This window comes from Carassius carassius, chromosome 8 (genome assembly GCF_963082965.1).
Source record: "Carassius carassius chromosome 8, fCarCar2.1, whole genome shotgun sequence".
Lineage (NCBI taxonomy): Eukaryota > Metazoa > Chordata > Actinopteri > Cypriniformes > Cyprinidae > Carassius > Carassius carassius.
In genome coordinates, this window is record NC_081762.1 from 15,454,516 (window position 1) to 15,479,458 (window position 24,943).

General features: G+C 40.4%; 1 protein-coding gene across 4 annotated transcripts in view; it reads right to left on the reverse strand.

Moving 5' to 3' along the window:
• Positions 1-24,943, reverse strand: part of vps50 (VPS50 EARP/GARPII complex subunit) — a 136,599-nt gene that overhangs the window by 58,702 nt on the left and 52,954 nt on the right. For all 4 annotated transcript variants that reach the window (XM_059556447.1, XM_059556446.1, XM_059556448.1 and 1 more), the window contains exons 14-18: positions 10,568-10,659; positions 10,363-10,457; positions 9,872-9,970; positions 8,000-8,090; positions 5,366-5,542 (exon numbers count right to left, since the gene is read on the reverse strand). In XM_059556447.1, coding sequence (XP_059412430.1) covers positions 5,366-5,542; positions 8,000-8,090; positions 9,872-9,970; positions 10,363-10,457; positions 10,568-10,659 — 554 coding nt within the window. The remainder of the gene's footprint in view (positions 1-5,365; positions 5,543-7,999; positions 8,091-9,871; positions 9,971-10,362; positions 10,458-10,567; positions 10,660-24,943) is intronic.

Consider the following 24,943-nt stretch of genomic DNA (forward strand, 5'->3'; position numbering starts at 1 on the left):
TTCCTTTTTCTATTGGTCTCTGGAATTGCAAGTCTGCTGTAAACAAAGCCGATTTCATTACTTCTATTATTAGTCATTCAAAGCTTAATCTCATGGCCCTAACAGAGACCTGGATCAAACCAGAGGACACTGCTACACCTGCAGCACTCTCCAATAATTTCTCATTTTCCCACTCCCCCCGTTTGACTGGAAGAGGTGGAGGTACTGGTCTGCTCATCTCTAATGATTGGAAATTTAATCCTTTATCATCTTTGGGTATCAACAGCTCCTTTGAATCTCATTCAGTTACTGTTACCTACCCTTTTAAAATACATTTTGTAGTTGTCTATCGACCCCCAGGACCACTGGGTAACTTTTTGGATGAATTAAATGTGTTGCTCTCAACCTTTTCTGAGGATGGTGCTCCCCTAGTTATGCTTGGAGATTTCAACATCCATCTAGATAAACCTCTGTATGCTGATTTCCACACTCTGCTTGCCTCTTTTGATCTCAACCGAGTGTCAACTACTGCTACTCACAAATCAGGCAACCAACTGGACCTTATTTATACACGACACTGCTCTACTGATCATGTTCTGGTTACTCCACTGCAAACGTCGGATCACTTCCTCCTCACTCTTAACCTCAACATGGTCCCTGACACTTCACTTACCCCTCCACATGTCATCTTTCGACGCAACCTATGCACACTTTCACCCTCCCGGCTTTCTGCAATGGTTTCATCTTCACTTCCTTCCCCTAAACTGTTTCCATCTTTGGATGCTAACAGTGCTACTGATACTTTCTGCTCCACTCTTACATCTTGTTTAGACACTGTTTGCCCCTTATCTTCCAGGCCAGCCCGTAACACCCCTTCTGCCCCTTGGTTATCTGATGTTCTACGCGAACACCGTTCTAAGCTTAGAGCTGCTGAAAGGGTGTAGCGCAAATCCAGAAATACTACTGATCTTAATATGTATCAGTCACTCCTATCTTCTTTCTCTGCTAATGTCTCCACTGCTAAAATGACATGCTAGCATAACAAAATTAACAATTCGTCTTAACTCTCGCATGCTTTTTAAAACATTTTCCTTACTTCTTTGTGCTCCTCCTCCCCCTCCTCCTTCATCTCTAATAGCTGATGACTTTGCAACGTTTTTCATTAATAAAATTAAACACATTAGTGCACAATTTTCCACACCACAATCACTCAAGCTCATATCACCAGCAAACGTACACTCAATTACATCCTTATCTTCACTCTCTGAGGCAGAAGTCTCAAAACTCATCCTTTCTAATCACCCTACAACTTGCCGGCTTGATCCTATTCCATCTCATCTCCTTCAAGCCAAGTGCAGTTGTACCTGCACTCACTCACATCATCAACACATCCCTCCACACTTTAGACAGGCACGTATAACTCCACTACTTAAAAAACCCAACCTCAATCCTTCTCTTTTAGAGAACTACAGACCAGTTTCCCTTCTTCCTTTCATTGCAAAAACACTTGAACGAGCTGTGTTCAACCAAGTCTCTACATTTCTCACACACAACAACCTCCTTGACAGCAACCAATCTGGCTTCAGAAGTGGACATTCAACTTAGACTGCCTTGCTCTCAGTTGATGAAGCTCTAAGACTGGCAAGAGCGGAATCCAAATCTTCAGTACTTATCCTGCTTGATCTGTCCGCTGCTTTTGACACGGTTAACCACCAGATCATTCTATCAACCCTACAGGCAAAAGGCATCTCAGGAACCACACTTCAATGGTTTGAGTCTTACCTATCAGATAGGTCCTTCAAAGTATCTTGGAGATGTGAGGTGAGGTGTCACAACATCTAACTACTGGGGTGCCTCAGGGCTCAGTTCTTGGACCACTTCTCTTCTCTGTCTACATGGCATCATTAGGTTCTGTCATTCAGAAACATGGCTTTTCATACCACTGCTATGCTGATGACACTCAACTCTACCTCTCATTCCATCCTGATGATCCGACGGTAGCTATTTGCATCTCAGCTTGTCTAACAGACATTTCTTCCTGGATGATGGACCATCACCTTCAACTCAACCTTGCCAAGACAGAACTGCTTGTGATTCCAGCAAACCCATCGTTTCATCACAATATCACCATCAAGTTAGGCACATCAACCATAACTCCTTCAAAAACAGCTAGAAGCCTTGGAGTTATGATTGATGATCAGCTGACTTTCTCAGACCACATTGCTAAAACTGTCCGATCCTGCAGATTTGCTTTATTCAACATCAAGAAGATCAAGCCCATCAAGCCCTTTCTTTCGGAACATGCTGCACAACTCCTTGTTCAAGCTCTTGTTCTGTCCAGGCTGGACTATTGCAATGCCCTCTTGGCAGGTCTTCCAGCCAATTCTATCAAACCTTTACAATTAATTAAGAACGCGGCAGCAGGATTAATTTTTAATGAGCCAAAAAGAATACATGTCACACCTCTGTTTATCAATTTGCACTGGCTTCCAATAGCTGCTTGTATAAAATTCAAGGCATTGATGTTTGCCTACAAAACTACCACTGACTCTGCACCCATTTACCTAAATTTGTTACTTCAGACTTATGTGCCCTCTAGAAGCTTGCGTTCTGCAAGTGAACGTCGCTTGATTGTGCCATCCCAAAGAAGCACAAAGTCACTTTTACGGACTTTTAAATTAAATGTTCCTTCCTGGTGGACCTCCCCATGACCTCCCCAACTCAATCCGGACAGCTGAGTCCTTAGCCATCTTCAAGAATTGAGCTATGGCAGAGGAATGACTACATGTGTAGCCTTGCCCTAGGCACCTCAGGGCACAAGAGGATAAGAATAGTAAAAGAATAGTAAAATACGAAGCACTGCTGCCGAGCCGTTGGTTTATTTTTAAAGGGGTCATATGATGCGATTTTCAATTTTCCCTTTCTCTTTGGAGTGTTACAAGCTCTTGGTGCATAAAGAAGACCTGTAAAGTTGCAAAGACTAAAGTCTCAAATCCAAAGAGATATTCTTCATAAAATTAAGACAACCACACACCCCTAAAACATCTCATTCTAACTCGCCCCACATGTCTATGTCACTGTGTGGGAAGATTTGCATTACGCTGCCCAAATGTTAACTCAAAAAAAGAAGGCGCAACTTTTATTCTCACTGTTGCAGCCACCGCCATGTTGTGGAGCTGTGTGTGCTGTGTGTTTTGTTGTGAAAGCAAAACTACTTTGTTTGGCCTTCCAAAAGAGGCCACAACTAGAAATCAGTGGTTAAGTTGTATTTACAACACTGGCCCAGAACAGTTCAACCAAAATATTCAGATGTGTGCAATGAATTTTACGGAGGATTGTTTACTGCCTACAATACGGTGTCTGTTTCTATAAAGTGGGGCAATTCCAACTTTGCAAGGATAGTCTGGTGCTTCTGACACACAGCTTGTAAGTGCATTTACATATTTAAAGAATTTGCCACTGATGATTCAAACACAAGTTTTGAGCAGTAGATTAGCGCTTGTTGTTTGTCGTTTCTCAGAACAAAAATGCACAAAAGTTTTTTTGTCTACACGTATGACAGTATAGGTCATTTTAATCAGTAATTATGTTCCCACTGGATGCAACAAATGCCTGGTTTATAATGGGTTTCATTGGTGTTGTCTTGTCGGGCAGGGAGACAGTATCACAGTATGTTAAGGGGTGCAACATTTCCTTCACACACTTAAAACATTCAGCCAATCACAACACACTGGATAGCTGGCCAATCAGCATACACCTTGCTTTTCAGAACGATGAGCTTTGTAAAAATCGATGTGTATCAGAAAGGCGGGGCAAAGAGGAGCAACAATAATGTTTATTATGTGGAAAATGTTTTTTTTTTTAATCTTAAACAACAAACAAAAATGACACCAAATACACAAAATAATGTTCTTTTTAGCAATGTCATATTACCCCTTTAATGTGTACTGCACGAACCAATGGTCACACAGTTACACTGCATTATTAAAAAGCGTCTTAGCAGTATGAATGAAGCATCAATAGGGAACTGATCTGTAGATTATGAAACTAAACAAAGCGTATCATAAAGATAGTACAATGATTTAGCCTTAAAGGGATAATTCACCCAAAAACAAAAATTCTGTCATTAATTACTTACCCTCATGTCCTTCCAAACACACATGACCTCCGGATACATTGTTTGCACTTTGGGCAAAGGTCTTACGGATTTGGAATGACATGAGGGTGAGTAATTAATGACATAATTTAAATTTTTGGGTGAACTAACCCTTTAATTCTCTGAGATTCAGAACTGGAATTGAAAAAAAAGGCCTTTAACGCACCATTATAAAAAACGTGATGCAGATTCAACAGATAAATCTAACCTTAAACACATTTACCTTAAAGCTGATAGACGTAGTGACTAACAAAACAGCATGGAATACTTAAAACAGTTTGTTCTCTCTCAGAGTAAAAGCACTTGTATCAAGGGCTCGCACTCTCAGTCATCAACATACAGCGTTTGTTTTCATTACAGGACCATCATCAGAGACGCCAAGCACATCAAAGCTTTAATAATGAAGAGTATTTTCTCCACATAGAACTAATGGCCTCTGTCAACAGTTATAAGAACAATGAGCCATTTAATTTTACAAAATATTTACGCATCAAATTTTCACTCTCATTTATTTTCTCCTTTTCAGCAGCCAGCTTGGCAAGCATCTAATAAGAATGTAAGTGTAACCGTAAACCCTTCTAAAATGCTTGTTTGCTCAAGCCTGATGCCAAATAGTACAGCAGAAATATTGTTAAATTGTTTAATATTGTAGGAAAATTTTGAATGTATCCATATACTGAAATTTTTCTCAGGCAATAATTAAACGAAAATGAAAAATTATTAAAGGGGTCATCGGATGCAAAACTCACTTTTATGTTATTTGCACATAAATGTGTTTTGCCAGTGTGTGTACAGAACCACCCTATAATGATAAAATCATTAGTGATCCAGTTTCACCTAAAGATGAAGTGAGTATAAGGGTTTTTTATGAATCTTTGCAAATCGCCTTTCCTAATAATGTGCTAGTTAGCAGGTTGCTGTGAAAAGAGCACTACTTTCTTTTACACACTACCTTAAAGAAATTTTAACCAAAGTATGTTATAGACCTTTCATTAAGACCCTAAAGAATCATATCAAATGGTCATCTAATGACAACTTGAAATGAAGAGAAAAAAAAAAATTTAGCTACATTGAAAGATTCAAAACAAAACGTCTGTTAAAAATCAGACATCTTTTTTTTCTCTTATACAGCTGGAATTGACTGGAATTTGACTTTTTAAATATTGCTAGAACCTACTGTGTATATGCTGCTCTGAATGGCAATAATGTTTCAACTATACTACTATCTACCCCATTAGAAGCCAGGACATCATCGGCCTCCTCTTCTTTATTGTCGATCTGCATCTCAAAAGGATTTCCTCCCTGCAGGTACTGCTCAAACAGAGAAAGTTCCAGCAGCTCTGTGGATTCCAGCTGCCTGCTGGGAGATACTGAAGGAGAACGACACTGACCCATGAACTTGAACTCCTGAAAAAGGGGAAAACAAAACTAATATATCAGATTTCATATCATACAGATCAAAAAGCTAAAAAGTAGGTTAGGTGGAGATTTGGTGGGCTAGGTTTAGTTGAATTGTTTGTGTTGGTTAAATGTCCAAGGAGGAGACAGAAAGGTAGCTCTAAAGGCCCCAGTATACTTCAAGCGAAATTGAAGAATGAACAACATTTGAACAAAATCAGGTCAAAACATAGTTTTTTTTAAATACATTTTTTTAACAGTTGATACAGCCTTTCAAAACAAACTTTCTGGAAAGGCTCGCTCTGGTTGCTAAACAATTTCTATTGGTCCCCGGTGATTAGATGCAGCTTTACTGAGCTCAACGGCTCTAGCCCAAGCTAATATAATGGAATTCTATTGGCTATTTAAAGAGTAACTTAACCCTAAACCAACTTTTTTTAGTTAATGATCTATAAGAATGGGGCTTTATTAGTGCTGTTTATTGATTCGAGTAACTTTTTTGACATTTGAGTATAAAGTGTTTTAATTCTACAATATATGGTGTAAAAACATGTGAGTGCTGCCCTCTTCAGGTTGAACGGTGGCTACTGCAGTTGATTTTTCCTATTGGATGTTGCGGTGGCAAGTGACGTAAGCGGTGGCAGGTGACATAAGCAGTTTCCAGCTCACCACGCCCCTTGGTACGAGCTACCACGCCCTTGGCAGTATAAAACCATCAAAATCACTGTATGAGTCAGGAGCTGGAATTGCGAGTATTGGTAACGACCAGGATAGACTAATATAGCATCTATTTAGCATAGCAATTATATAGTTATTTAGATCTTCAAGTTAGCGTAGATTTATCTGCATTTAGTACAGTGGTCAGGATGGTACGGAGGTGTGTTGCTGGTTGCGACAGCACTGCTGGACTGCATAGTTCCCCAGCAGACTTTAAAATTAAGCGCCAGTGGTTGCATGCACTTGGCCTGGAAGACCGCAGGTTCCCGCCTAGAGCTCGAGTGTGCAAACTGCGTTTTACAAGGGATTGCTTCTCCAACGCAATGGAGGTGGAAATGGGGTTCTCCACACAGCTCGCGCTGAAAAGCGACGCGGTGAGGGAGTTAAGACCGCAGTTTGAGCCAGCGGCTCAAAAAGTGAGAAAAGTCCTCTACTTCAAATGATCGCTCTGTTGCAAAGCTATTTGCGTCATTACAGTCACTCTCCATTTTAGCGTCTCTGACAGCAGCTGTCAATCAATCTGTCACTGCGGGTCTCAGGATCACGCTGCACTCGCTCAGCCCCGACCTAGGTTCGTCCCATCTATCTCCGCTGGGATCTGCCCACTTTTCAGCATTTTTCAAATATTGTCAGTGGGTGGAGTTAGGCTCTGAGCAGGGGTTTAGTTACACTTTAAAAAGGGGGCGGGACTGTTTGACATGTAATGCCCTCTCTTCCTGTTTCAGTTGAAATTACATCAACATAAAATAATGCAGATTGTTTCAAAGCACTTAAGTAAAGCTTTAGGTTTTCTGTTTAAAATATCATTGCAATTTTGGTTTAAAAAAACACTTAAAAAAAAAAACTCATTCTGCAATTATTATTTTTTTCAATTAACAATTAAGCTGCAAGGGTGAAAGTGCAAAAGCTTCGAGCGCCAAGTGACCTAAAGCTTCTCACAGTTAAACTACTTTGCACATTAAAGCTCCAACAAGAAGTCGTTATGCAAATGCGGCTCATTAAAAAGCACCACTGATTATGCCATTCACTGATGTGATATTCAACACCGCCTTTCTCTACCATATAAAACTAGTGGCACTTCTTTTGAGAAAATACCTGTATACTCTGCACAAAACAGCATAAAAGGTCTATCAGAGAACACTTTATCGAGCCAAAGACCCTGTTTAGCATATAATAATTGAAAGAGATGCATTTCGGTTTATTCGACAGATACTCTTGGGTGAATATACTTGCCTTCCAGTGTGTAATTTGTTTTGAGACAGATGACACCCTGACTAGAAGAGAAAACAGCTTATGTTGGAATACAATCAGTGATGATGCTTACCCTCATTCATCAAGTTGTCAAGCCTTTCCTGAGATTTAAAATGCATATAAAAGTGCTCCATTACGGCAAGATGGGAAAACCGAAAGAAAATGATCTACAAAAACGCTATCTGTTTGGTTAGAAAACCACCCACCGCGGAGTGATCTCATTTCCTGCATTACTCACATAAAGAACACTTTTTGACCCACTAATCATTGAGAACGTGTCTATGAACAGCGCTTGTTATGTAAGAAAGCATGTTCATGTGCCTTTGGCTTGTAGCCCTGTGTTGACTGTCAGTGCGAAGCGCGCCCAGAACAAAAGCTCTCCGCCTCATCTTCATATGCAAATGTGAAATCCCTAAATACTGTCAGCGATGCCAGTTAGTTGAGATCAGTCATGAATAAAAGTCATTTCAAAGCCTTTTCTTTGGCATTAGGACTTACATGAAGCTGGGCAATACTGAAGTTGTACTTCACAGGGCACAACTCCCATGTTTCATTTTCAAGAAACATTCGCAACTCCTCCAGGCGGGTTCTGCAGGGGTACAAGGAGAAATGACAAGAGTTTGGCTTTTGTCAACTGAATACCCTTTGCCATTCAACTCACTGAAAAAGAAATGGGCCGGCAGAAACAGTTCAAGAATCAGTTCAAGAGTCGATCAGTGAAGAAGGTTAGAGCAAGTCATGCCACATTGAGTGTCAAAGTGGCTCGCTGCTAGACAAGGTCAATACCAGCAGTCTTGCACAACATCAACATCAAAAATTATAATTCATGCTGAACGCTAGGTAAGCAAAAAGTGGAAGGCCACCACTAATCTCTAAAGACCATACCGGCAGTTAACATGATGGGATGGGTGGGATGAGCTCTCTAGACTCAAATGAAGTGTTTGAGATTTTAAATACCATCTCTAGTCAATCCATGATATGTTTAAATGGTTCAAATTTACAGCACTATAAAGAGAAACTAATCCGTTTTGTCCTCTAAGCCAGAGGGTAAAATATATATTGTAATGGCACAATGTGTTAATGGTGATGCAGTGACAGCAGAGATTAAGCATTCAGAAGACTGACAGATTATCACTTTATGGATGCTATCCAACTGCTTGAATATTCAGAAATAATGGTAAGATGCCCTCTTTCATTGTCCTCCATCTCATCAAGCAGAAAAGGTCTTTGTAATGCTGACTACAGCAGCAGGAACGGATATTTCAGCTTTGTTCAGACAGATAACTACATCTGATTGGATAAAAGCACATTAATTCATAAGTTTCCAAACCCCTGTTGTTATATATTTTTTTGGAATGCATTTCAAGTGTTCTTTTATGATTTGGAACATGATGCATAGTCCACAATACTCTATCTCTATCTGAATATACTCTTACACTTGTTTCCTAGTGAACTACACAACATTAAATGTTTAGTGAGTGAGTCAGCAGTTTTGGACAGTATTTGCTTGAATGCACAATAATATGTTGCGAAAGACATGAGCAAATTGAGGCCAATTTACCTCAAATTAACCATGAAAAAAAGTTTACCAACCTTTGCTAGTGCAATGCAATATCTAGAGCTACAGTGAACACTGTGACATTGAGAACATGTTTGCAGTGTTAAATCATTTGCATGTTTAATTAGTCAATTCAGCACTAAAACAGCATGAACAAATAAACAACACTATCAATGGCCACAAAACACTGCTGCAGGAATAAGTACTTAAACCTGGAAACTAGCATTTTTGGACATTCTACATCCTGAAGTCAATGGGCTTTTTTTGTGGGGGGTTGGTTGGTTGGTTGGTTACATTTCTCTGTTTAACACAAGCTCAAGATATTTTCACATTTTGATCTACATCATGCAAATCACTCATGCTTTTTTAAAACTTTTATATGTCTTGAAAAAGGCAGTCACTAACAAGGGGCTTAATGGGACTACTGAGCTTGTCGGGGACGGGGACATTAACAACAACATGCCAAACAGGTAAACTCATCAAGTCCGTTAGCCTCATAAGTGTTTTACTCAGATTCTTGAAAACTCAAAGTTTTCAAATTGTACATTTCAAATAAAATTTTAAAGAGTTTTTGGAAGCTTGATAGTGGTGACATTTAAGTCGTGCGACTGTGACGTAGTTTGTTTATAGCCAAACTTTAGCTTTTTAAATCTGGCAATTGTATTTAAGCTCCAAAATGAATTCAAAAGTTGATGAACAAATTGTGCAAGATGCTGGTCACAGAAATACAGTCTTCAATAACCCTGCAAACATACATAATCACTACAGCACTTTAGTGAATACCTTTTGCAACTGAGCTCTTTTTATCTTACCTGTGATAGTTCTTAAAGTATTTTACACTCTGTCTCTTAATGGACTCTTGCAACACCTCAGACTTGCTGCCGCAGAATTCCTCTCCCACCTGCATCAACCTATCATTCGGCAAAGAAAAACAAAAAACAGACAAGAAAAAAAGTAGTAGAAAGCAGTTCACTCTTCTAATTAACCCCAAAGAGTTACTTCACATCACATGTCCCAGCGAGGGCAGAAAATGGTGCTTGTATTCACACAAGTCAGTGACCCCGAGGCAGGATCAATACACAGGGCTGCGGTTTCACACACAAAATGGCCTTTTAATTGAGCCCTGTTAATGGGGATGACCACACCACCCCTCTTGTTGAGGAACAAGCGGCTTCATTGATGCCCTTGGCCCTGTTTTCTCTTTAGGAGAGTTTCTCATGAGGCAGAAGGAATGGTGGGGAAATGCTGAAGTTGGTCCGCCCAGGCCAATCCAATTAGCACTAATGAGGAAGTTGGTCCCTACCTGCTGATAACATCCAGAACCACAATGAAGTCGTCGTACTTGAAGTTGGACACGTCTGTTCCCAGCAAATAGGCTTTCACTTTCAATTGGACATCCTGGGGGCAGAGAGTGGAGGGCGAGAGGTGGGGGGGGGGCAAGTCATGAAGCTAATGGAGGAACGGAGAACAAACAGAGAAAGAAACAAGTAAATGAGCGCACTCCCTACCTGCCAGATCCGCGTTAAGCCATGTTCAAGCTTCTTTTTCACATAGCTGCGGTCCACGGTAGATTCGTCTGAGCCCTCTGCACTGGAATCATCTAAAAACACAGAATTCACAGCACAGTAGCTAATACTCCGATATACTCATTATATGCCATCTTGAAAGGAGCTCAGGTTAGTCTAATACAGTTTGGCACACAATTTCATCATGTTGCGCATTATCATTATCTTCAACCAGAATCTTATTTTCTTATAAAAATGATGAAATACTGACTAAATTTAAAGGACAGTTTCATCAAAAGCATTCAAAATGACTTATACAGAACTTTGCAACAGTCACACGTGACATTTCTTGTGGCCGAAACCATTGGAACCAACAACCACTGCAAATTGCTCCATTGTTTCATCAGCTAAAGTTGTTAGAAAGCATCCCGGGACCTTGACCCTGACATTTCACAGTGCTACGCTAATACACTAACAAGTTAATTACATACTTTTATTCTTTGAAGTTGTCCAATACTGTTAAACCCAAAGAACATTCCAAAGTTTATAACCTCATTTAAATTACATTTGTCCCCCATTAGGTGTCTTGATCTTCAAACTATAATGAATTTGACACACAGTCTTACAATGATCAGACTAATAACAAGCTCTTCCAGCAACAAAGCAGCTGTCACTCCTCATCAGGGGAAATGTTCTTCCTGACATACCAAAGTGAGTTTAATCAAACAGGAAACCTATCAGAGTCATCATAATATACCACCTAGATGAGCATCATCTATCCTGACAGAAGCTCTACCCATTATGTAACATGAACCAAACTAAACTAAAAAAGGAAGCTCAAAAAACTTCTACGTCAGTTCATTGTGAACTCATAGTGCTGCTTTTCATTGCTTTGGTCATTATGCATCCGCTCAAATGTAAAGAGAAGGATACTTACGATGAGAATGATGATATGACCTGCGGAGATGAGCGCAGCAAGAGATGAGTGCATTAGGAGCGTGAATGTGGGCGACTGATTTTAATGTCTATATACGCACAGCGTGACTGAGAGTGACTAAATACAAAAGCCCTTCAGGTGGGATTTATTCTGGACTGATACTCCAGCAGGCTCTTAGTGATACAACATAATTATCGTGTCATTGATGAGCAAATTATACAAACAGTTCCACCTCAGCACTCTCGCTGTAACTCATCTCTAGAGAAAACAAACAAGCATTTACACATGAACCTCCTGTGCAAAAAGCCAAATGCTCTAAAGAAACACTCCACCTGTCTGCCTTTTCTTGCCAAAGACCACTAAATCCTTCATACTAAAATGTTGCAGGTTTGCCAAAGCCAAAACGTTGCCAAAAAAACAAAACATAACAAACAAACAACATAAATGTACGACACAAAACAAAACCAAACGATACCAAACAAAAAAAAACAACAAGCATGAAACAAAACAATTCAAAAACAACAAACAACTCATTACAAAGCAAATCTAAAATAACAAAACTAAAAAAAACACAAAAAAATCAAAACAGAAAATAAACAAAAAGGCACAGGGTGAGTGAGAACCTTGGCATATTCACAATAAAAATAGAGTGGCTAAAGTCGATGTGCAGTGAAGGAGTGGGATCAATTATGTATTTTGTTTTACGTCACCCTGTTCTGAAAGCTTAATTGCTAGCATTATCCCACCCCCTAAAATATGACGTTCACAGTTCTTATCAGTTGGTTTCAGAGGTTGGCACATTTTTTTACTCAGGAACCACCTTTTCAGTGATGGAAATTTGCAAAGTACAGTACCATCAACCAGAAGGATTGTGAGGTAAAGCTGAGAGAAACCATTGGTTCCATCATTTTTAGGAAACTGATTTCCTAAAACTGGCTCCTGATTGGGCACCAGCTTTGGCACCCTATTGGTGGAAAATGGGTAAATGGAACAAGGCAAAAATATTGGGACTGTTAAAAGAAAGCTTCAAAGAAGACCTCAGCGCCAGTGAGTGATGGGATTTTCAGCGGATGTTCAGCGCAGCCAGCAGACAAACGTTTGGCGCTCAGAAAAGAGAGCTTTTATATAGGGGAAGAGTGTTTTTATATAACAGTGCTCGGTTAAACCCTAGAGTCACAGTCATCGCTCAAGAGTTGTGTCTGTGCAAGCTTCACGTCATCTTAGCAGCACTGGAGAGAAGAAAAAAAACTCCCAGCAAACGCAAACTAGTTTTAGATTTTATAGTAAGTGCATGAAAAACATTTTCTTTCGTGTATATTTTAAAAACTAGATTTGCATCGTGCTTCAGTTTGTATGCTCACAAATCCCGTCCAGCTTTAGGTGTACATATCACCACTTCTGCTGCAGAACACACAAAACATTGATATTTCACAGAGGCTAAATCCACAGAGCTCCAGGCTGCCTTTACCCTTTTCCTTGCACATAACATGAAAGATTTTATGAAGTCCCTATCGCTGATGGGAAACTTACTGAACCCCAAGGGGAAAGCACATCCAAACCACTTATCAGGAAATAAATAATGTGGAAGAAACAGTTGGTATGTGAGCATCTAACACCTCAGATTTTCACATGACAGCAACCAAAAAGTTTATCTTCACAATGAACAAAGATGAGGGGAAAAGGAGAGGAAAGAATATATTAAACCTGGGCTGAAAAAAAAACTTCCTGTGAGACCTGGGTCATACAATTATGTTAACAGTATCAGCTCAAACACTTGCAATCAGTGAAGTGTAGGGAATACTGAGTGAAAAAACCTCCAATCTAGGGCTGGGCGATATACAAAAAAAAAATGATATCTCGATATTGTCAAAATTTTTACGATATTCGATATATATCTCGATATGTTTGCATTTAAATGATAAAAAATAAAACATGATTTTCTTTTGCCCATTAAAAAAAAAAAAAAACATTTAGATTAAACAGCTAATTTAAGCAGTTAAAAAATCTAGACCAAGAGATCACTTACTGCTTTTTATTAATGAATACATGTAGGCCTATATGTAACTGAAGCAGTGCAAATTAAGTAACAGTTACAGAAAGTGCATTCTGTCAACTTTTTAGTGCATGCAATTCACAATTTAAACTATGCAACTGGGATAAGTATTTTATTATTTTAATTTTTTAACAAGTTTTTAAGCTAAGAACACAAGTCTGTCAACTGTCTGTGGTTTTAAGAGAAGCTCTGTGGCATGAAACTGTTCCTACTGACACTAAAAACCCTCTTAGATGGGGAGCTAGTTGCTGAAGCACATAGCTATTTCTTATATATAAATATATATAAATGAATACCAAAGACTTTTGCATTCTCTCTGTCTATATTATGGAAACTGGTAAACATATCAGTGAAATTCCCCAATAGTAATTCCAAATGGCCATAGCCTATGTTTCTCTATTCAAACATCAGCGGTCGAGTAAGTGCATTTATTTTGCGATCACAAATGCAAACAATACAGTTGAGATCTCACGACAGAACACAGACCGGCTGAACGACGCTTTCATTAGATCGCTCCATTCCAGCTTGTTAGTGTTTTCAGATTATCGTCGGCGGCTCTTCCGCAATGAGGAGTGAGCACGTGCGCATGGTTGCCAGATTGTTTAAAATAAGCAAACACCGGGAAGAAAATGTATCCTTGTAACAGTGGAGCTCTGATTCAGAGATTTAAACTCTTGTTATCTGGCAACCGCTATCATTACAGCTCTCGTAGTAGAGGGGCGTAGAGCAGTCAGCAGTTACAGGCTCCTTTTTTGGACATTCGGCGCGTTCTTTTGGGAAAGTATGCTTGAATTTGAAATATTCGATATTCCCGATATATTCAAATTGTACATCGTCGTCAAAATTATTCCGATAGTATCGCTAATATTCGATATATCGCCCAGCCCTACTCCAATCACAGTAAATACATTTATTTGAGCTAATCTGAGATATTACGGTGCATCTAAATAGACTCAATGATAAGATAATAGACCCTGGTTCCTGGAATGACGGCTGTACATGATGTTCACGGTCAAGCAAACCTGTGGAGATTTTTAATCAAGGATGCTCTACATATGACCTCATTGCATTGACTTTGTGAGCGGTAGAAGCTGCATTAAGCAGTTCAAAAGAAACTGTGACCTTGGAGCAATGAAGAGAACAGGCGATTTTCTTCTGCCCATGATTATAACTATGCATTTGTCCAGAAAATGTTACAGCAGGATCAATAACATGCAATTTAAAAAAGTGACAGTCCCATGACAGAAAAAGTTTTTGCACCCAGATCTTTACCAGTGACGTCTAAAGTTGCACATTACTAATATTAATATCAAGTAATTAATTAAAATCCATAACCAAATCAAGTGAAATCTGTAACAAAATAATACTCCTGAATTTCAGAAAAATTCCATCCATCCATCTTCTTCCGCTTATCCGGGGCCGGGTCGCGGGGGCAGCAGTCTAAGCAGAGAACCCCAGACTTCCCTCTCCCTAGACACTTCCTCCAGCTCTTCTGGGGGGACACCGAGGCGTTCCCAGGCCAGCCGGGAGACATAGTCTCTCCAGCGTGTCCTAGGTCTTCCCCGGGGTCTCCTCCCAGTGGGACGCGCCCGGAACACCTTCCCGGGAAGGCGTCCAGGAGGCATCCGGAACAGATGCCCGAGCCACCTCAGCTGACCCCTCTCGATGTGGAGGAGCAGCGGCTCTACTCTGAGCTCCTCCCGGGTGACTGAGCTTCTCACCCTATCTCTAAGGGATCGCCCAGCCACCCTGCGCAGAAAGCTCATTTCGGCCGCCTGTATCCGGGATCTTGTCCTTTCGGTCATGACCCAAAGCTCATGACCATAGGTGAGAGTAGGAACGTAGATTGACCGGTAAATCGAGAGCTTCACCTTGCGGCTCAGCTCTTTCTTCACCACGACAGACCGGTACATCGACCGCATTACTGCAGAAGCTGAACCGATCCGTCTGTCAATCTCCCGTTCCATCCTTCCCTCACTCGTGAACAAGACCCCAAGATACTTAAACTCCTCCACTTGAGGCAGGAACTCTCCACCAACCTGAAGTGGGCAAGCCACCCTTTTCCGACTGAGGACCATGGCCTCGGATTTGGAGGTGCTGATTCTCATCCCTGCCGCTTCACACTCGGCTGCAAACCGTCCTAGTGCATGCTGAAGGTCCTGGCTTGATGAAGCCAACACGACAACATCATCCGCAAAGAGCAGAGACGAAATTGTGTTGTCACCAAACCTGACCCCCTCCGGCCCCTGGCTGCGCCTAGAAATTCTGTCCATAAAAATCATGAACAGAACCGGCGACAAAGGGCAGCCCTGCCGGAGTCCAACACGCACCGGGAACAAGTCTGACTTACTGCTGGCAATACGAACCAAGCTCCTGCTCCGGTCGTACAGGGACCGGATAGCCCTTAGCAAAGGGCCCCGGACCCCATACTCCCGGAGCACCCTCCACAGGCTGCCGCGAGGGACACAGTCGAATGCCTTATGCTATATGCCCCTGGTAGGGTCTCCCAAGGCAAACAGGTCCTAGGCGACGGGTCAGACTAAGAGCGGTTCACAAACCCCTTATGAAAAGATCACATAAAAGGACCGTGACGTCGCCCGGTATGGCGCAGCCGGGGCCCCACCCTGGAGCCAGGCCCGGGGTTGGGGCTCGTATGCGAGCGCCTGGTGGCCGGGCCTCCCCCCACGGGGGCCGGCCGGGCTCAGCCCGAAGGAGCGACGTGGGGCCGCCTTCCCGTGGGCTCACCACCTACAGGAGGGACTGTAAGGGGCCGGTGCTTAGAGAATCGGGCAGCAGTCGAAGGCGGGGGCCTCGACAGCCCGATCCCTGGACACGGAAACTAGCTCTAGGGACGTGGAATGTCACCTCACTGGCGGGAAAGGAGCCCGAGATTGTGCGTGAGGTTGAGAGGTTCCGACTAGCGATAGTCGGGATCACCTCTACGCACAGCTTGGGCTCTGGAACCACACTCCTCGAGAGAGGATGGACTCTTCACCACTCTGGAGTTGCCCATGGTGAGAGGCGGCGGGCTGGTGTGGGTCTGCTTATAGCCCCCCAGCTCAGCTGCCATGTGTTGGAGTTTACCCCGGTGAACGAGAGGGTCGCTTCCCTGCGCCTTCGGGTCGGGGATAGGTCTCTCACTGTCGTTTGTGCCTACGGGCCGAACGGCAGTGCAGAGTACCCGGCCTTCTTGGAGTCTCTGGGAGGGGTGCTGGAAAGTGCTCCGACTGGGGACTCCGTCGTTTTACTGGGGGATTTCAACGCCCACGTGGGCAACGACAGTGACACCTGGAGGGGCGTGATTGGGAGGAACGGCCCCCCTGATCTGAACCCGAGTGGTGTTCAGTTATTGGACTTCTGTGCTAGTTACAGCTTGTCCATAACGAACACCATGTTCAAGCATAAGGGTGTCCATGCGTACACGTGGCACCATGACACCCTAGGCCGTAGGTCGATGATCGACTTTGTGGTCGTTTCATCCAACCTCCGGCCGTATGTCTTGGACACTCGGGTGAAGAGAGGGGCGGAGCTGTCAACTGATCACCACCTGGTGGTGAGTTGGATCCGATGGCGGGGGAGGAAGCTGGACAGACTCGGCAGACCCAAACGTACTGTGAGGGTCTGCTGGGAACGTTTGGCAGATCCTCCTGTCAGAGAGATCTTCAACTCCCACCTCCGGCAGAGCTTCGACCAGATCCCGAGGGAGGCTGGAGATATTGAGTCCGAGTGGACCATGTTCTCCACCTCCATTGCCGAAGCGGCCGCTCGGAGCTGTGGCTGTAAGGTCTCCGGTGCCTGTCGAGGCGGCAATCCCCGAACCCGGTGGTGGACACCGGAAGTAAGGGATGCCGTCAAGCTGAAGAAGGAGTCCTATTGGGCCTGGTTGGCTTGTGGGACTCCTGAGGCAGCTGATAGGTACCGGCAGGCCAAGCGGACTGCAGCCCGGGTGGTTGTGGAGGCAAAAACTCGGGCCTGGGAGGAGTTCGGTGAGGCCATGGAGAAGGACTATCGGTCGGCCTCGAAGAGATTCTGGCAAACCGTCCGGCGCCTCAGGAGAGGGAAGCAGTGCCCTACCAATGCTGTTTACAGTAGAGGTGGGGAGCTGTTGACCTCAACTGGGGATGTCGTTGGACGGTGGAAGGAATACTTCGAGGATCTCCTCAATCCCGCTGTCACGTCTTCCATTGAGGAAGCAGAGGCTGAGGGCTCAGATGTGGACTCGTCCATCACCCAAGCTGAAGTCACCGAGGTAGTCAAGAAACTCCTCGGTGGCAAGGCACCGGGGCTGGATGAGATCCGCCCTGAGTACCTCAAGTCTCTGGATGTTGTGGGGCTGTCTTGGCTGACACGCCTCTGCAGCATCGCGTGGCAGTCGGGGACGGTGCCTCTGGGATGGCAGACCGGGGTGGTGGTCCCTCTTTTTAAGAAGGGGGACCGGAGGGTGTGTTCCAACTACAGGGGGATCACACTTCTCAGCCTCCCTGGGAAAGTCTATGCCAGGGTACTGGAGAGGAGAATCCGGCCGATAGTAGAACCTCGGATTCAGGAGGAACAGTGTGGTTTTCGTCCAGGCCGTGGAACACTGGACCAGCTCTATACCCTCTACGGGGTGCTGGAGGGTTCATGGGAGTTTGCCCAACCAGTCCACATGTGCTTTGTGGATTTGGAGAAGGCATTCGACTGTGTCTCCTCCTTGAACTGCCACCTTAACGTGGTGGAGGGGTTTGAGTACCCGAATGACCCTAGGAGCTATGTTGTGTTCAGAAAAATTAAGAAACAAATATAATGTAAAAAATAGAGTTAAATTATAATAGAAGATGGTCAAAAATATTTAATATAAAAACTTCTATAAGTAATTATGCAAGAAATATTATTATGTAAAAATGTAAACATTTAAATATGATAATATATATATATATATATATATTTTTTTTTTTTTTTTTTTTTTACATTCATATGTGGTCTCCAACATTTGGATCCTGCTGTCTGAAAAACTAAAACATCTCATTTGAACCTCTCCATTTGAATGTAATGAAAGAACCCCTAAAGGTGTTTCTTTATATGTCCAAACAAAGTACAGTGGCTAAAAAATGAAGTTCTTTCCTAAGCTCCTTTCATTAAACCTGCAGGATCGAAGCTTCTGGAGCTGAATCAAAGAGCTCCTTGGCTCCTGACAATAGAGTTGGACTTTTCCCCAATCATTTCAGTCCATGAGGAATGCAGCTATGCAAAGCCAAGGAGTAAATCACTTCAAGCCAACTGCTGGAGAGGACAAGAAAAATATCATCTCCATGGCAGCAGCCCCTCACACATACACATAAACCCAAGCGGAATGAGAACACATTCACTCCCACACAGCCGCACACAAACAGGCACAGCACACAGCACACTGTAGAGATTTCAGCATCCCAGGGAATTCTTGGGAAAGGAGAGGGGCAGACTAACCGGACAGGCCGTTCGAGGAAATATCAATGAGGTGAGGAAAAATACAGAGCATGAACTGAGCAGCACAAGAAGCCAGAATCCTCTCACTAATGATCGCTAACACGCAGGAGTTCTTTAGAGCACGAGTAATGAATTTACACTGGAAGCCGACTGCATCTAAAAGTGTCTTTGGTTTGACACACTGCCATCCGCATTCACTCCCTCACACTGAACTGAACTAGGACTGTGAAAGAACAACAAGTTTGTTTTACTTCGCTTATCTGAAGGGTTGGCATCATTGTTGGAAATAAATGGCTTCTGTTTGTTTATATACACTACAAAACATAAGAATAACTCAAATATTTATGATAACATAAGTAAATACATACAAAATAATACAACTAAAATAGCATTAAGCAACAACCTAAAAAGAAAAAGAAATAAAAAATAATATATATAAATAAATAAATAAAAATCACAAATGCTTTAGAAAATTAAATAAATTCTACATTTAAACTAAGGTTTTAAATATTGTTGCAAAGCACCTTATTATTAAAAAAATATTTTATTTGACAAGAAATTCAATAAAAGAATAGAAATAATATTGTGGAGAAATAATATCCATTAGTAATTTATCCCCTGTGATGGCAAATTAGAAATTTTAGTTCATTAAACATTAACTGTAAATAACAATATTATCAATCAGAACAGTTGTACTGCTTAAGATTTTGGTGGAAATTGACTACTTTTTTTTTTTTTTTTGGTAAAAACAGCATCAGTTTTACCAGTTTTACTTATCATAAAAATATAATGAAAATATATATATATATATATGCAACATTTGGATCCTGCTGTCTGAAAAACTAAAACATCTTATTTGAACCACTTAATCTCTTATATATACTGTATACATTTTTTTTTTTTTTGGTAGTGCATGTTAATATACACATTATACTACCAGGCAATATGTCACCTTAGATTTATGCCACAGTAGCATGAGCTTTATTTTTTCATAAAATATTTAAATCATTTAATTAACAAACATGTGCAATTGTTTCAATTAAATATTTAGTTGACTGACAACCCTAATAATAAATGAGACTTATCTTCTCTGGCAGCTCTTCATTTACAGTTTATTCAGAAGGGACATCAAGGGGAAGACACTGATTACTCCTAACCTGTCTTCCTGGTAAGTCTGAAAGGATGCAGGTGTACAACTGTAACTCACAATGATCAGCAGGAAATAGGCTTCTATTAAAAGATGGTCATTAGATTGTCAGGTTTCTTATTAAAAGCAAATTCAATTTAAAATAATATGAGGCCATCCTTAAAAATATTCTTGTTTGCCGTAACCCGACCGACCCTGTCAATTTAGGACCGACTCAATTTTTTTTTGCTTTTAGTCCGACCGACTTGCCAATTGTAAATTTGCGTTAAGACCGACCAATATTTTTTTTACTCTTAAAACAACTAATACAAAAGCAATAAAATACTATTAATTATATTTAAGTATTGTAAATATATAAATTGCCTAGGCCTACATACAAATGAAGGCTATCTTCTTTAATAAAAAAAAACCCTTGACGTCATCTGTGTTTACACGGATGTCACACTGTGGCCTGTGCGTTCGCTTCGTCTCATTCACTGTCAGAGTCAACGGTTCACGCTTGGTAATGATGGCTGCGGCTGCAGTAAACTAAATGTTCCCGGTCTCTGTTCAAAGTCATAAGGGTTCGGGCACCATAATACATCTAAATAATTCATTAAAACAGCTCGACACCGCTTTAACTTGGCACGAAGTTCTGGAAAAACTGTGCCCAGATCTTTTCCCATCCCTTCTCCTCTCTAGTCTAAAACCGTGACCGTGTCGACTGTCACTTTATGTCCGAAAATCTATTGCACGAATCAAGCACGATTTTAACGACCTTCTCTCGGAGCGCGTCCAGGTTTTTTTTTTTTTTTTTTTTTTTTTGAACAGGCGTCACACAGCAACTGCAGCTTCGGACAAACACGCATAACAGCAAATAATACTTCTGCACAATGTTTCTCTTTTTACAACAGAAATGTGAATTCTGCCGGTATTCAGTCTCATACAGTTTCGGGCTTGAATCACCTAGGGCTGTCAAAATAGCTGAAAAACTAAATTCAAATTTTTTACTTAAATATGATCAAAATATGATCAAAATGCATAATTTCAGTTAGGGTGAAGAAAAGCTTTTTGCTTCTCTTCTGAGGCCTCAAAATAGCGCATCGAGCAAAATATTACTGCATTTTTATTCAAAGCATTAGAATACATGACTGTGAAAAAACAACATAATATTTAAAATAATGTTTATGAAGTTGCTTAAAGAACTATATGCATGCATTGTTAAATAAATAAAAAGAGCGGAAAACCAGTCACACAGGATACATTTTTTTCATTTAAAAACATGAGATGCAGTGGGATGGGGAACAAAAACCCAACATAAAGTCTCGAGATATTTTTAGAAAATTAAATTAAATACATTAATTTTACATGTCTTTCTAAACATGCAGCTCTCTTGTGCGAGATGCGAGTCCAACGGTGCGCGTACACAAGGTGAAAGATGAGACAGCAGATACTGTGTGTCGAGCTTGTCCGCCTTTGAAAGTTGTGTAGACACAGCTGTGCGCGCGGCGAGATGGAATGGAACACGTACCGGGGCTCATAAGGCAGCTTCCTTAATGGATTTTTATTTTAAATTCGACGAATATTCGAAAAACTTTTTTTTTTTTTTACAGCCCAAGAAAATCGGCAATGCGATTTTTTGTTGTTGTTGAAATTTAATCGTAGCCATGTTGAAGCCTGCAGTAAATGTTTTGCATTATGGCAGTCCACTCTGCTTATTGTTTTTCGAAAATGTTGCACTCCTGTTTGGCATTGTGCACGTAACTTCACGCCAATAAATCATCAGAAATTGGTCTTTACCAATATATTTAATTTTTACATTCCTCCTGCCTGTTGTCCGTGGATTTATCTATATTTGGTGTTATTTGCCGTATAAAACTTTAGACATGCAAAATCAATTTTACAATCGACTCAATGAACACTTGTCACTCAAATCAAACAAGATTTTTTTCACAAAAGTGACAACCTAAGAAAGCAAAGTAAACGGTCTCTCATTTTTAGGTTGCATTGATACGTAGCGGTGGATGCAAGTAAAACAGTATAACAGTAACTAATTTTTTTCTTTTCACCTGAAATTCATGCAATAAACATGTTTTTGACAAAGATTTTAATTTGTTTGTGGTCTATATAGCCTGCATCAAAATGAGGTTTGCGATGATGCGCCCGAAGGCACGGGTTGAAGACCCAGTCAGTGACGTCACAATATGCTAATTTGTTTAAATTCATACCGACGTCATCACCATCACAAAAATGGCAAGCTAATTCTTCAGCAAGACTAGAGACAAGCTGGATTGTGGAGGCGAAAGTTATACAAGTAAATCACGATTAGTACCACATTAGATCGCCATAAAATAATAATCAAACCATTTTAAACATATCAAGAACATCGCACCATTGCTCAAAACATGTCTCCTCAGGTCTAAACTCAAGAGGTACGACTGATTTCAGGTTAGCATAAAGTTTGAGAGGAAAAAACCACACATTATTCCTGTGGTGTAAACACGCGGCTAGGAGAGAACAAGAAAACCTGACCTTCTCACTCTAGGGAACACGGCGTGAAAACAACAAACTTTGACTTTAGCAAGTCAAGTATCAGGACATTTTTGACTTCCAAACTGAAAACATATCCAAACCACTCTTTTCCAGCTCAGAAATGCAGCCCTGCGTTCTTTGGTCTTAAAGTGGTGATTTTGTGCTCAGGAAGGATCATCCAAGAGCAAAAATCATATGGTCAGTCTTTCTTAAACTATCCAGTAAATCTGTTACTAGACTGAGACATGAGGGAGGCATTAAATACAAAAACGGCTGAAATCCTCCCTTTGAATGTCATCGTTCACACTTGACAAACTCCTAATAAAGACAAATGGCTGAATTGTTTCGGAACAAGAGCAATGCGTGATTTACTACCTCGTTCAGAGAAAGCATCTTTCCCAAAGTTCCCAATTGCTCCGTTCCCACTCAACAGAGCCAAACCTCTAAAGCTGGACCATCAACCGAAGTTACAACATCTTCGTCCCTTCTTACTCAAGCAAATACGCATGACCAAAAGCGAGCAGATGTGCTTTCCCAACGACACAAACACATTATCAATCTAAACTGCGAACCGAACCCCAAAACCAATCCTGAGAAAGACCCTGCCAAATCAAGGTCTAACTTGCATTCTAATTAATTACTTTTGACCGGTTTTTCCACAAATGGTTGTCAGTGATTATACACCTTGTGAAATTAGATAGCAAAGCAAGTCACAGGCCAGCGGAAGCAATTTACCTGTTGATAGCTCTGGCAGCTAAGAAGAGGAAAATAAAGTCATCTTGACACGGACCAAGATGAATACTGTACGCAGCGGTACGCAACAAGAGGTGTAATTGTCAATTTCACACAGAGATTGGTGCATTATTCAATGTTACGGACACACGTATGAAGTAAAGCATATCGGTCTCCTGGTATAATGCGCTCACTGCAGAACAGAATATCAACTAGATATATGTAAATAAATAAGATGTTTGAATTTTCCCAAAGATCATCACCATTCATCCTTTTAAATTATAAAATGCAATCTCATTTAATTAAGCTTAAGGTAACATTTTAATATTATTATTGTTAGAAAAGATTTACATTTTAAATAAATGCTGTTCTTTTTAACTTTTACCAAAAAAAATTGAAAAAAAGCATCACAGGTTCCAAAAAAATATTAAGCAGCACAACAGTTTCAGGCACTGATAATAAATCAGCACATTAGAATAATTTCTGACGGATCATGTGACACTGAAGACTGGCGTAATGTGCTGAAAATTCAGCATTGATCACAGAAATAAATTAGATTTTAATGTATATTAAAAAAAACGTTATTTTACATTGTAATAATCTCAAAATATTTTTTCATATATTTTTGATCAAATAAATGCAGCCTTGATGACCATAAGAAACATTAAAATAGTTCTGATCCTAAACTTTGAACGTTAGTGTATGTAAATTATATATATATATATATATATATATATATATATAGTTCCATGTTGATAATTTATGTTAATTCATTACACAAATGTTAATTTAGAAAATTTGTAATGTTAAAATGTAATTACATATGAAGAAAGTAGCATTAACCAAGATTAATAAATGCTGTATTATTTAATGCACTGTATATACATATCCATATATATACATATGTAAATGTTATTATAAATGCAAATGTAAATATATATATATATATATATATATATATATATATATATATATATATATGTATGTATGTATATATATATATATAGTTTTTACAAAATAATTTTGGCAGCTGGGGTTGTCCCAATAATTTTGTAAAAAGAATATGTAATGCAATAAACAATCTTTAAATAACAGAAGATGTAACATAAAACCCAAATGTACATAAATGATAACAAAAACTATTAAGAAACATGATTACATAAACAAAAAGCCTTCATCATGCAGGGAATTCTGGGAATTTCATTTAACAGTTTTTGACTAGAGTTTATAGTTGATTTGTTTACTTCTAAAACTGTACAATTAACAGCATTTTACTGTAAAAAATTACATTAAATATCTGGTTAGATCTTTTTATTTTTCCCTGTATATAGTACAGGAACATACTGTTGACCTATACATCAGTTTTTTTCATAGTGTTTTAAATTTATAATTTTTTTTTACAGTGTTTAACTAATGTATAGGATCTTGTCGTAAAATGTTTCCAGTTACGCTCTACATATATGCATCTGTAGTACATAGTAATCACCAAAGGAAATAATTTCCATTATTATTTCAAGTAATTAATGTCATCTAAAATAGTAATTAATGTTAATA